At 40.5% G+C, this 14,675-nt stretch overlaps 2 gene segments (V, D, J or C); one reads left to right on the forward strand and one right to left on the reverse strand.

The window, feature by feature from the left end:
- Positions 1-1,374: 1,374 nt before the first annotated feature.
- Positions 1,375-6,734, forward strand: LOC109199887 (Ig kappa chain V region 3381-like). The segment is given in 2 exon segments: positions 1,375-1,430; positions 5,412-6,734. Coding segments are annotated over 2 exon segments (375 nt in total).
- A 3,843-nt stretch (positions 6,735-10,577) lies between these two features.
- LOC102079018 (Ig kappa-b4 chain C region-like) lies at positions 10,578-14,096 on the reverse strand. The segment is given in 2 exon segments: positions 10,578-10,925; positions 13,946-14,096. Coding segments are annotated over 2 exon segments (462 nt in total).
- Positions 14,097-14,675: the final 579 nt, after the last annotated feature.

Consider the following 14,675-nt stretch of genomic DNA (forward strand, 5'->3'; position numbering starts at 1 on the left):
TCTAGTTAGATATTGCTATGGCGAGTAGCCTTCAGTAATAGTAATAAATCACACAGCAATAGTGCATTCATGTAGTTGTAAAAAGCATGATAATATATTAAGTATTACAAAGTATTCAGAATACGTTACTCTCATTGAGTAACGTAACAGAATGCGTTACAAAATACATTTTTGGGGCATGTAATCTGTAGTGGAATACATTTTAAAAGTAAAATTCCCAACACTGCAGACACTACATCACAAAACAGAAAGTGACATGTTCAGGGCATGAAACCGAAGTCTTTCCAGTCTCACAGGTTGTCCTGTTATAAAAATATCAAATTAAAACAGAGATGAATGATTCTGAGCTGTGGTCATGTTTAACTTTTGCATCCTGTGGTCAGCATCATGCATCAATGTGAATCACTGCAAGTTTTTTTGTACTGAGTTTTACAAAACTCTAAAATTGCAAAATTTTGCAAATTGTACCTTTCCTCTGATTTTTTTTTAATGTCTTTCATTTTTGACGCCATGTTCAAATGTTCAGGTTCTTTTTTGGGGGGAAAACTTTTCTATTCTGTCCTGTTGCTTACATGTAAGCGGTTCTTTGATTTGTTGACAGGTACGTTTCTAAAATTTCTTTCAGGGTGAAGATTCTCTGAAACTGTTCATGTGTTTGAGTAGACAAGTGCAACATTTCTTTTCTTTTTCTTTTTTTTTTTTAAGTGAACAAGAGGAAATCAGATTTTGTCTTACAAGGACGAATGTCTGTGTCTTTATCTTCAGACATTGTTTGCATGTTTTTTTGGCATTTGGCAACACTTGGGGTTATATCACAAAGTACTGCTCTGTTTTGATCATGAAACATTTTCTTGCTTTCTCAGTCAATGGACATGTTTTTGTAAAAGATTGCAGAAAATACCCAAATTTAAAAATTCCACACATCCATTAATGTGTGGATGTATCCTAAAACACAAGAAAGAAAGAATGTTCATACACTCAAAAGTATTTCTATACAAAATATAAATTTTGTATAGAAATAAAATTCATTTCAAACCAATTATTATTTTTTAATTGATTCATGACCTGATCAAGATAAAGACAACTTAACTATTCAAAGAAGAAAAAGGAAATATCATTTCCAAATAATCAGTCTTTTTGAAATAATTTACAGTGAACATTGTGAAAAAATGACTGATTAATTGATAAACAGCATCTACTATTTGATCCAACTACTTGTTGTTTTCAGTCAGATCATTTCCATAGAGAGGCACTTTGCATCAGCAGCACCATGCTCCAGTGCTCTGGGAGAGTTTATAGTCCTGAGAGTTGAACACTGGATGACTGACAGCTGTCCTTCATCACAACAGAAGCCACAGAAATCCTCCTCATCAAAAACATGACTTTGATCTGCGTCCTCATCTGGACTCTCCTCTGCTGCTGCTTCACAGGTAAAGTCCAGAGAATCAAACTCTTCTCCTCTATCAACATCTGTCCCTCTGAAATGAAGCCCACAAAACCATGAAGCTGCTTTATGTTTTTGTCTCTGTATCCTCAGAGTCCAGAGGACAGATCACAGTGACTCAGCCTGGAGCAGTGAGCTCTGCTGTGGGAGGATCTGTGAGCATCAAGTGTAGGACCAGTCAGAATGTTTATGTTTCTGGCAGCTCTCACTGTTTAGCCTGGTACCAACAGAAAGATGGAAACCCCCCCAAACGTCTCATTACCTATGCTAGCACTCGAGATTCAGGGATTCCAGATCGTTTTACAGGCAGTGGATCAAACTCTGACTTCACTCTGACCATCAGTGGAGTCCAGGCTGAAGATGCAGCAGTTTATTACTGTCAGAGTTTTCACTATCCTAACAGTCAGGATGTGTTCACACAGTGAAAAACAGTCGTACAAAAACCTCCGTCAGTCAGACTGAACAGAAACTGAACTGACTGCTGCAGCTGGAAGATACTGCAGAGACTGATACAGTTCACTGAGGACACACACACACACACACACACAGACACACACACACATACACAAACACACACGTAAATAAAACCATTCAGCACAACTTTGTGTCCCACTGCTAGTGTTGGGAAGGTTACTTTTAAAATGTATTCCACTACAGATTACAGAATACATGCCCCAAAATGTATTTTGTAACGTATTCTGTTACGTTACTCTCATTGAGTAACGTAACGTATCATGCTTTTTACAACTACATGAATGTATTATTGCTGTGTGATTTAGCAACGGGTATGGCAGTCCACTCTCCCTACAGCATGGACTACACTGCCCATGTGGCTACATTCTTTAGGGCCAATGCCTGTAACACTCTGCCTATTGCCTTCATATTAAATAATTTTTTGAATAATACTTCTTAAAAATATTTATTTACGTCATTATGCGGGCCGCAAGTAGGGGTGACATGGGCTGCAAGATTGAGACACAAGCATGGCTGATGCCCTCAGGCGTCGGTGGTTCTTTGTGTCCGGGGCTGGGCGCTCAGGTATGTTCTGGCTCACTCCCCGTGGCTGCTTGGCTGGGCCTGGTGCCCATGGCGCAGTCAGGCCTCTTCTGGGGGGTGGGGGGCACTCAGGTCCTGCTACTCGGTTTACTCTGTCACAAGTGGCTGCTGGCAGAGGCCACGGGCACACCACTGCAACCCCCTCTGGCTTCTGCTCTGTGGCTACTGGGTGACCCCTTGTCTGGGGCTCTCCTCATCTCTTCCCAGGAGGGTGGCACAGATGCCTCTCTGGTGGTCCTCCTTGGGCTCTCACACTCTGAGGGCCTCTGGATGTCTGGGGCCTGGATCTCCTCCATGCCTGCTTCATGCCCTGGGGGATGGGGCTATGACTCCCCACACCCTCTAGCAGATCGTTACATGGAGAAGCCTTTTGAATACATGCGTGCTGATCCACACAGGTGTGCACACTGGTGTTCACTGTTCACAGACACAAACTACACTTTTCTTGGCTGCTACCTCAAAGCACATTGTGCGCTGTCGGTCCTGCGTGATGTACAACGACATTCAATATTTAGTATTTACTGTTATTTACACTTAGCTAGACTAATGCGATGGTGTTGTGTTTATTATGTTGCTCTCTTATTTTGCTTGTTTTCTCTTTTCTTTCTTTTTTTTCCCTCTGAACAGGTGATCTGGGAGATTTTTTTCTTTTTTGTGTCCTTTCTTACTGTCCCTCTTGTCCTCCGTTTTTCTTTTCCTTCATCTTTCTTTCTCTCTTTCCTATCCCCCAGTCATGTCTGTCCGGTCTGTAACAACTGATAATAAAATAAAATAAATAACAATAACAAAGGTCGATCAAATGGATCGATATGGCAGGGCCATGATGATCCACTTGGTAAAGTAAATCCATTGGGCATCTTTCTTGGCCTTCAGACATCAATTCTGATGGCTAAAGAACCAAACGGGACAGGCAAAAAAAGAACAAAAAAAAAAAGGATATATTTTTCAAAATGAGAAATTCGACATTGCAGAAATGCCCAATAAAAAAAATAACCATGTGAGGATGTATCTTAAATAAACTGGACTGGAGCCACAACACTGATGCTCTTTACAGGAAGGGTCAGAGCAGACTCTACCTGCTGAGGTCATTTGGAGCCCAGGGAGCGCTTTTAAAGACCTTCTATGACTCTGTGGTGGCATCTGTCATTTTTTACAGTGTCGTATGTTGGAGCAGCTGTTTATCGACAGCTGAGAGGAAGAGGTTGGATAAACTCATTAGGAAGGCCAGCTCTGTTCTGGGATGCACCCTCGACCCAGAGAGAAGGACTCTGGCCAAAATAACTTCTCTGATGGACAGAGTCTCCCACCCCATACATGTAAATGTTGCTGAACTGCAGAGCTCCTTCAGTGACAGACTGCTGCATCCTAGATGCATGAAGGAGCGTTTCCGCAGGTCCTTCCTCCCTGCAGCTGTCAGACTGTACAATCAAAACTGCTCCCAACAATCATAGATGTTTACATCTGTGCTGTAACTGCAATAATTTAATCAACCGATTTGCACTACAACCTGGGTTTGCCTTTTATCTGTAGTTAATTTTATTTAATTAACTGTACATTAACTGTACAGTACTCTGTTTATTGTAACCATTGTCCTTAATGTAAATATGTAAGGAAAAAAATTGTGTATGTTTCTGTTCTGTGTCCTGTGTACTGTTTGTTTGTATATGTGTCTTTCTGGCTGCTGTTACAACCAAATTTCCCCTTCAGGGACAATTAAAGGATTATTATTCTATTCTATTCTATTCTCTATCTTAAGACACAAGAAAATAAAAATAGAAATTATAAAGTATATTTCCAACCAGTAATCTGATAAATTGATTCACCGCCTGATCAAGAAAGCGCAAATTCACAGGAGCCTGGAGGCTGCTGCGAGAGGACCCAAAAGCAGATTCAAGCATGGGAAGCAACAATAAAGTTTCAACTAGTTTATTTACTTTATTTACTTACTGGCAACACAAAGGAGGGATTCTTGGCAAGAAGGCAAGCGAGTTGCAACTGTGGGAAGAGGGAGAGTGTGATTAGCGAAGCTCGACTGGAGAGGTGAAGAATATTGGAAAGGTATTCTTACTTGGCAGGTGGAGGGTTAAACACCTCTAGGGGAGGTGGATGACCAGTTGAGCTCCACGAGTGGTGAGTGAGTGGGATGATTCCAACTTTGTTTTCCAGTGATCCACAAGAGACGGCAGCAGGAGGACAGGCAGGTGGAGGTGGTGAATGATACAAATGTGAGCAGTGAAGTGTGTGTCCAGCAAAACCAAAGATGCAGGTACTGGAATGATGGTTAGATGTGGCAACTAGAAGCACAGAAAACATAAGGTAAGTACAAGACTTTAACAGGAGCATGAACCTGTTACCATCATGAGGTTAGTTGACGAACTGGCAGGGGAGAGATGAAGATGCTGATCTTAAATATGTTCTTCTGAATGCTTGTGGATCAGGAACAGGTGAGCTGAGCAAGCGGCATGATGAGGGCTCAGCGCAGGGCGGATACCAGAAAAATATTAATCTTTTTGAAATATTTTACAGTGAACATTGTGGAAAAACTAACTGATTAATTGATAAACAGCATCAACTATTTGATCCAAGTCCCTGTTGGAGTCAGTCAGATCATTTCCATAGAGAGGCACTTTGCATCAGCAGCACCATGCTCCAGTGCTCTGGGAGAGTTTATAGTCCTGAGAGTTGAACACTGGATGACTGACAGATGTCCTTCATCACAACAGAAGCCACAGAAATCCTCCTCATCAAAAACATGACTTTGATCTGCGTCCTCATCTGGACTCTCCTCTGCTGCTGCTTCACAGGTAAAGTCCAGAGAATCAAACTCCTCTCCTCTATCAACATCTGTCCCTCTGAAATGAAGCCCACAAAACCATGAAGCTGCTTTATGTTTTTGTCTCTGTATCCTCAGAGTCCAGAGGACAGATCACAGTGACTCAGCCTGGAGCAGTGAGCTCTGCTGTGGGAGGATCTGTGAGCATCAAGTGTACGACCAGTCAGAATGTTTATAACAACAACTATTTAGCCTGGTACCAACAGAAAGATGAAGGAGTTCCTAAACTGCTCATTTACCTTGCTAGCACTCGACAATCAGGGATTCCAGATCGTTTTACAGGCAGTGGATCAAACTCTGACTTCACTCTGACCATCAGTGGAGTCCAGGCTGAAGATGCAGCAGTTTATTACTGTCAGAGTCTTCACTATCCTAACAGTCAGTGGGTGTGCACACAGTGAAAAACAGTCGTACAAAAACCTCCCTCAGTCAGACTGAACAGAAACTGAACTGACTGCTGCAGCTGGAAGATACTGCAGAGACTGATACAGTTCACTGAGGACACACACACACACACACACACACACACACACACACACACTGTAGATCTCTTAAACAAATACCATCATTTTTTGCATAGCAAGGAAAAGCTGGAGAAAGTCGCGAGAAACATTCTCTCATCTTGCAAAAATTTATTTCTCTGAAATGAAGCTGACAAAACCATGATGTGTACGATTATGATAAAGAAAGCTGAGCAGTGTATTGAAAAAAGCTTGGCTATGAACTTTGAGCTTAGCTTGAAAATAGATCTGTGAAGGTTCTCAGTCATCCAGGTCCTCGTACTCTAAGGAGCCACCAAACCTACAAAATGTCTTGGGGGCAAGACATCATTCCCTCTCACCTACTCAAGGATGTTCTTGACAGTGTGGAAATAAGTGTGCAGTCAGTTATTAATACTAGCCTTCTATCTGGGTGTGTTTCTAAATATTTTGAACATGCTGTAGTGGAGATTGATTTCTAAACTGGTCTTTATGTCAAAGATGAGAAAAAAAAAACATTTTTTCAGCTTTTAGCTAGTGGAGTACAAACCTAATTGCAAAACCACTGTGTAAAATAACAAAATGATTCATACAATTTGTATTTATTTGTGTTCATGAGTTCATTAACAAAATGTCAGATTTTCCACTCTGATAACTCAGTCAGTGTAATGTACTATAGTCCATGTATAGCTCGTGTGTTTTAAAGGAGATGGGAGCTGCTATGAAATCACAACAGAGGGATATTTTATGGAAGCAGAGAGTCTGTGCTCCCTAACTTCTGTACATGTTCATGCATTAACTTGTTCATCAGAGTACTGAGATAATAATAATCATGATAATGCCATACTTGTATCTGTACTGAATTCTGCTGTACTGAGTAGTTTTTTGGGAATGTTTAATAAATTACAAGATATTCAAAATGTTTCATTATAAAGAGTACCAGTGGCACTGCATACATCCATTTTGAAATCATAAAACATAAGCTTTAATTTTTTTTTTTATAATATAGACTTTTTTTACAATATAAGATTTTTATAATATAAGCTTTTCCTGACATAATAAAACAAAGATTAATAAAAATAAAATGAAAGAAGTCGCTAAATTTACTCTTTGGCTGAAAATGTGTTGTATCAACAATGCTGTTTACACTGTATTTTACTCTTTTAAGTCAAGCGTGATGAGATATTTCAGTCATTTACATTTCAGTATTTTTTAGTTAGTCTAAGGAGCCTTGAAAGAAAAGCATCTGGACTTCTTTAAGTTTCCTTGAAGACGTTTCACCTCTCATCCGAGAAACTTCAGTTCTAAGGGCAATTGATGGAGAGTCCTAAATTTTAGGCCCTATGGGAGTGTCCCCAAGAGGGTTATGGAGCCCCTACTGATCCACTACCTAATCCTGGTGTGAAAACAGGTGTAGGTCACAATCAGCCAAGGTTTCATGTGAACCCATTGTTAAACCTAGCCCCACCCTATCATGTCATTAACTGAGGTCAAAGGGCCAAGGATGTGAGTGGGCATTGAGGCATCTGGGAAGGATCTCAAAACTGGATTATAGATGGCAGACAGTTGGTGTCATAAACCACCGCCTCTGCTCAAAGATGGTCGCTCACAGTGGACATAAATGGCTTCTTTCACTCCTCTTTCAAACCACCTGTCTTCGCTGTCCAAAATGTGAACATTAGCATCCTCGAAAAAGTGACCTTTGTCCTTTAGATGCAGATGGACCGCTGAGTCTTGCCCCATGGCTCTTTTATGTTGTGCCATGCATTTATGAAGTAGCTGTTTGGGCTCTCCGATGTAGAGGTCTGGGCATTCCTCGCTACATGAGCATACATGAGGATGTACAGGTTTATTATAATAACGGATTGCATTTATATAGCGCTTTTCAAGGCACCCAAAGCGCTTTACAATTCCAGTATTCATTCACTCTCACATTCACACACACTGGTGGAGGCAAGCTACAGTTGTAGCCACAGCTGCCCTGGGACAGACTGACAGAAGCGAGGCTGCCATATCGTGCCATCGGCCCCTCTGGCCATCACCAGTAGGCAACGGGTGAAATGTCTTGCCCAAGGACACAACAACCGAGATTGTCCGAGCCGGAGCTCGAACTGGCAACCTTCCGATTACAAGACAAACTGCCAACTCTTGAGCCACGATTGCCCACAGTTCAGGTTTGTGTCGTAGTGTTATCCTTACCACCCTCGTTTCTGTTTGTACTTCACCCATTGTAAATAAAACGCTGACTCACATCAAGCCAGTTCCTGCATTTTGGGTTCTTTTCTCCCACACACCACACGACTGCCGCCGCAGACATGACGCAATCTTTCTATTGGAGATTATGTATCGGAATTTCAGGAGCGGGACCACGCCTCCAAACACGCTCCCTACGGTTGTCATCTATATAGGTTTCCCCCCAGTTCTGCAAACTGTTCGTTCTCGTTTACGTGCCCCACCCTCCCTCCCTCCTTGTTCTCAATTCCTTAACTTCTTCACTCCTATTTAGTACATGGGGATCTACCAGGCCCGGGAGCCGTCGCCAGTCCCCTTCGACTTCTTCCCCAAACCGCAGCTCAGTTCATGTCTAAGCATTCACCTTTACCTACTAAAACGCTGTCAAACCTAAAATGAGGACGTGGGCCCAGCTAGTGAAATGGAAAGTCCACAGTCAACAAGCCAAAACATGAGTGACCAACTAACCCAACTATACCAACATGAACACGCAGTATATAAAAAACAAAGCCTATAAACTTTGTCTGATGTACATTTTAAAGGTGGATTTGTCTCATTAATTCTTGTTTTTCATATTTCCAGCTTGATCAGCAGAAATCATCCTGACTCAGACTCCTAAAGCTCAGTCTGTTGTTCCAGGACAAACTGTCTCTATCAGATGTAAAGCCAGTTCAGGTGTTAGTGATGACATCCAGAGATGGATCCAGAGATGGACAGGACCGTGCGTTACTGTAATCCGATTACTTTTTTCAAATAATGAGTAAGGTAAGGGATTACTATTGCAAAAAAGTAATTACATTACTGTTACTTTCCCATAAGCATGCTGCGTTACTGCGTTACTAAACTGTGATTTTGTTTGTTAAAGTCTCTCATGACAATGACATAAGCGTGTGCGATGTCCATGGCAGCAACAATGGATAATATGGAGTGCGGGAGAGAGTACGACCATGTAGTGTTTAAAGTGTGGAAGTACTGACCTTACTTTGAGTTTGATTCCGTAAAAAGTGACAAAAACATTAGCTTCCACTGAACACTCTGTGCGGGAAGAAAAGTTCTTTTTACGAAAAAACCCCTAAACCTCTGAGCAAGCACCGAGCGAGCACGCTGCCACAGAAATGTGACATTCACAGAGAAACCCCCGGATCCTCCCACTGACATGATCGCTGTGGCACGGGGCAAACCTCCACCAGTCCCACTCCTGCTAAACAGGTGAGAATAGATTTAAGAGTGACTCAGTTCCGCTGGATCATTGATTTTATTTGCTGGAATATGCAGAAAGGTCAATTGCTTTATTACGTATTCAGGTTGGGTATCAAGTAATAAAGTAGCAGGATTGCTTTCTTGGAGAAGTAATCAGTAATTAGTAACTTTTTTTTTTCTTCAAGTAACTTGACCAACACTGGTGGTATCTACAGAAATCTGCTGATTCATGATGCTACCTCCTGTCAGTCTGGAGTTTCTGGTCGTTACACTGGGAGTCAGTCTGGAGCTGACTTCACTCTGACCATCAGTGGAGTTCAGGCTGAAGATGCAGGAGTTTATCACTGTCAGCAGCTTCACAACTACCCACTCACACAGTGAAACAACACTATAAAAAACCTCCCTCAGCTGGAGAGGAAGAAACTGAGAAGAAGAAAATTGGAATCAACAGCTGCTCAGAGACGTAAACTATTTCATCATTTAATAATAGTTTCAATTCTAACATTTGCAGTTAAAACATTTTACATATTTTTATTAAGCTTCTGATAAAATGAGACCAATGCAGACTGTTTTGAGAGCTATAGAAGTCTAGATTTATAGGGATTCAGCTTTAATATTTCAAATCCAGCCAGTATAACATATGAGTCAGTTTAATGAGTCAGACTCATTTTTAAAAACTACAGTACTGTTTCAGTTTTATGCAGCATTTATAAATGTATGATACCCATTACATCCAAGCAGCGTGTGTTTTTGGTGCTTCAAATCTCAGGGCTCTTCTGTCATTCTGACTTTCAAAGGCTGATTCATGTGATTATATAAATCTCAGTGTGAAGGTGCCTTTAGGTGATTGGTGGAGAATATAAAAGGCTCCTATGATTTAATTGTAGAAATACAGATTGGTTACCTAAGTGGAGATGACATATAAGATGCCATGCTGTCTGTGTGTGTGTAATAAAATATGGGTGAAATAACTGCATCAAGACTAAAAATAAGCAAATATACATTACATATAGGATTAACTATATAGTCAACAATTTCAAATTATATAACACTCATTGTTACTTTGGTTTTGTTTATTAAATGTTTATATTTTAAGGTGTATTTGTTAAAGTCGAGAACTCAAAGAACATGTTTACTCATTAACATTTATTCTTTTTAGAACAGACACTAGACACAAGAGGATGAATGCAGAGGTATTTGTTATAATTTTTTGTAATTATGAAATGGAAATTTTTCTATTGTTTTTTTTTTTTAATATGAAAAGTAAAAGTAACAAAGAGACAAAGGATGATACGACACACAAGCAGAGATCAGTACCACAAAACAAAACTGAATCAAAGACTCAGTGATTGACATCAGGACTGGGAACACTGGACTCTCCTCAGTGGCTCTGAGACCAGAGTCTGGGAGCCCTGGGTGGCCTCACAGGTCACAGAGCCCACCTTCATCCAGCGGTCTGCAGGGAGCCTCAGGGTGCTGCTCCAGCTGTAGAGGCCGTCATTCTGCAGCACCACGGGGCTCCTGCTCTCCTCCCAGCTGATGCTGCCACTGCCATCCACCTTCCAGGACAGACTCCAGTCTGAGGGGAAGCCCTTGTTGGCCAGACACATGAGCGTGGCCTTCCCCTGTTTCAGCTCCTCACTGGAGGGACCCAGCACCTTCAGGGCGGGGCGGGCATCACCTAGGAAACACCAATCAGCTTAGAGGACAGGAACCACAATTTGAATTTCTCCGTTAAGAAGTTTCTGTCAGGTGTTTTTTCTGCTCCACCAGTCATTAACTCACACATTGTTTCACTTCCCTTTAAGAAACCTCTCATGCATATCAGCACAGAGAGAATCATCACACAGTTTGACCTGAAATATGTTCAAACTACACTGGAAATAAAAGAAGCAGATGTGGCAACATTTACAGCAGAAGTTTGGCTTTAAAATGATTAGAAGTCTGAATTATAAATAACTGATGAAGTGAGTGGAAACAAAGACAGTCCCCCATGTCATTACAGCAAAATGTTCTTCGTTTAGATTTGACATTTTATTGACCAAGTCACACAACTGGAAAATAAAAAAAGTCTTTTACACAATAAAAAGACCAATGATATAGATATATACATATATATATGTATATAACCCCCGAGGACCTGGCATCCACATATGTGGACATCACATTTTGGGTTGTCTAGACCAGGGGTAGGCAACTCCAGGCCTCGAGTGCCGGTGTCCTGCAGGTTTTAGATCGCACCCTGGGTTAACACACCTGAATCAAATGATTAGTTCATTACCAGGCCTCTGGAGAACTTCAAGAAATGCTGAGGAGTCATTTAGCCCTTTAAATCAGCTGTGATGGATCATGGACACATCTAAAACCTCCAGGACACCGGCACTCGAGGCCTGGAGTTGCCTACCCCTGGTCTAGACCAAAATACAAAATTTTGCGCTACAAGGGCCTGATTTCCACTTACGAGGACAATTTAAAACTAATGTCTTCATATGTGACTCTCATTTTTCTTAGAAACAAAAATCAGGTAAAAAGAAAATCTGGTAATTCTTTGTTTTTACATTCATCGGGTTCCAATCAGCCCAAATATCAAAGAGAAATTAAAAATGCATCCCATGGAAGAGTTCGGGTCTTACGAGGTGTGGAATAAGGAATATTTTACTGCTACTTATACTTATTATTGGCATTATCATTGTATTAATGAACATTGCATTAAACCACATAACAAGCATTTGTAATAGTACATATAATCAAGAAGCAGGCTTGAGCAAAGGCCTGAATGTATTCAGCATCCTGCTGCACTAGAGCTTGCTTGCCAACAGGTGACAGAAGAAGTTGTCCAGTCCATGGGGACCTCAAAGGCCTGAGATCATCACCATATTTGAAAGAGGATGCCAGAAAGGGGAACTTCTGTGTCTACATTTATTTCTTAGGATAGATCATTGTCTGTACAAGGGGCAAACAATGTTCTTAAGATGCAAATTATGTGCTTGTAAACGCACATGGGCTTTTTAATCTCCAATATCTTTACATATCTTGCTAGTGTGAAGAATAGAAATATTTTCCTGCTATTATTTGCTGCTATTTTTATAATCATCATTACCGTTTCATGTTAATAGTGATGTTGCTTTCCCAGATGCATTCAGAGGTTCAAATATATTGGTATTATATCAGTCTTTATTACAGGTCCAGTTATAACCATTTTAAATTGTTGAGTTGAATCTATAATTTTAAATGCTTTTCTAATGCTGCTATGATCTCAGTGTTTCTGTGTAGACTGCAGGGACAGGAAGTTATATGTCTTTGAAGTTGCAGGCTTTTGCAGAAGTGAAACTGAAAGCAGACTCTGAATGCAAGTACTGTGAGTGGGACAGGAAACTATATTCAGTAGAGTACACATACATAGTTTTGGTTCGGACATACACGTAACCACACACACACACTTAGAGGGATCACTGATAGGGGAAAGTTCAAATTGTTTTGCTTAGGGTTGCTTTTAGATTATATTAGGAGGAGCAAACATATTGGCAGATCTGAGAAGGAAGACCTGTGTTATGAAAATGATTTTAATCTTTTATACATGATTGCATTTGAGCTTATTAAAGAGCTGTGGCTCCTGGTCAAGTGAAGGTCAGAAACTCTTGGCAGGCGCTATGATCAGCCAATACAAGGTGAGAAGAACAGGAGCTCTGAAAGGAATTGCAACACACCTGATTAGTTATTACTTATATCCGTTAGAGCTAAGATTTAAGTTTGTATCAGTTATCACTTATATCCTTTTGAGTAAGTCGTAAGTTCATTTATGTTTAGTTTGAGTAAGTTTCCTTCATGGTTTGAGTGTGACATTTAGCCTAGAAATCACACAGAGTTCAGCTGTGCACGAGCTCAGGGCCTTAGGTCTGGTTAAGACGAGAGGTGTGAGGTGAGCTGAGGTCATGACACAGACATAGCCTACACAGCAGGCACACACACACTCACGCACACACGTACACACCATAGTAGATTGACTAGAGTAGGTAAAAAGTCAAGATGTATTTTTGGCTGCAAGTGCAAGTTCTGCCGCATATTGTCAGATGCTTACAGGAAGTGCACCTGATGATTCGGGGAGATAAGGAGGCGCTCATGGAGCGACAGCGAAGGCGGGCTGACAGGAAGCTTCTGCCGTCGACGCGAAGATGATGTTCTATGCTAAAAGTCATTGTGGTTTTGGAGTGACGTATGCTTTGTTGTCCTATCCTATAAGACCGTTGTCTAATGATTGTAAGTTCAGTTCGACGCTGAAATCTGCACAGCGGTCGGACTCACACATGTGTTCATTAAAATGTCGTCTAATTGCACCACCCGGCTGGATCTGTGGTTATTTTTAGATCCCTCTCTCAATAATTTTGAACCTTAACAGAGGTTAAACGTCCTATTTTTGGTAAACAAAGAAAACGTTCATTGTTCAAATAACAGTTGATGTTGTGAAAATTCTGAAACTAATTCCAGGATAAATAACTTTTTTCTTCTCTATAATAAAAGTTATTTCTATTTCAGTTTGACAGAAATGGAGATAAAAAAAATATTGACATTGCAGAGCTAATCTGAATTAGCCCTGTCAAAGAGGGCAAACATCTATCCTGAAACTATTTAAAATAAAAAATACATTTCTAACAAGTGATAAAAAACTAATATTTATTAATAAACACAGTTTAATTAACTTACTTCCAACATTCAGTCTGGTTCCTCCACCAAAAGTCCACCACAGTGATACAAACTCATTGAGGCGCCGCACAAAAACCTCTGACTGTAGAGAGACACGGCTCTCTGACTCTGAAACAAACAAACTCAACAAAATCATTCACTGTTTGCACAGCAGCCATGACTCTGATATGGTTTCTTCAAAAACCATCATACAAATATTAGTTTAAATACAGTTAGATCCAAACATTTTTGGATAATGACACATTTTTACAATTTTACTTTGTACATCAACAGAGTGAAATCTGACTTAAACAATTCAGACTTGACTGAAATCCAGACCTTCAAGGCCCATAAAACTCCTTTTGTATCAGCTGTTTAGGAATCTCAGCCATATTAAGACATTGTCCCACATTTTCAGAGGCACACAATTAATTGGACAAACCAAGATAATTGTTAATATAAAAACAGTTTTTAATATTTAGATTAAAAACCAAATTAAAGACTATCACTACCTAATGCCTTGAATACATGGAGATCACCAAATGCTGTGTCCTTCTTTGAGATGCTCTACCAGGCCTTTACTGAAGCCATCTTCAATTTCAGTTTCAATTTCTGATTTGACCATTGAAGAATATCCTATTTCTTTGCCAGAGTAAGTCGTGGGTGTTTTTTACAGTTTTCTTTGAGCCATTATCCATTTGCACTGTGAAGGGTCGTCCACTGATTGTGCAACACTTGGTTGAATGTGAGC

This window comes from Oreochromis niloticus, unplaced genomic scaffold (genome assembly GCF_001858045.2).
Source record: "Oreochromis niloticus isolate F11D_XX unplaced genomic scaffold, O_niloticus_UMD_NMBU tig00000852_pilon, whole genome shotgun sequence".
In the NCBI taxonomy this organism is placed as follows: domain Eukaryota; kingdom Metazoa; phylum Chordata; class Actinopteri; order Cichliformes; family Cichlidae; genus Oreochromis; species Oreochromis niloticus.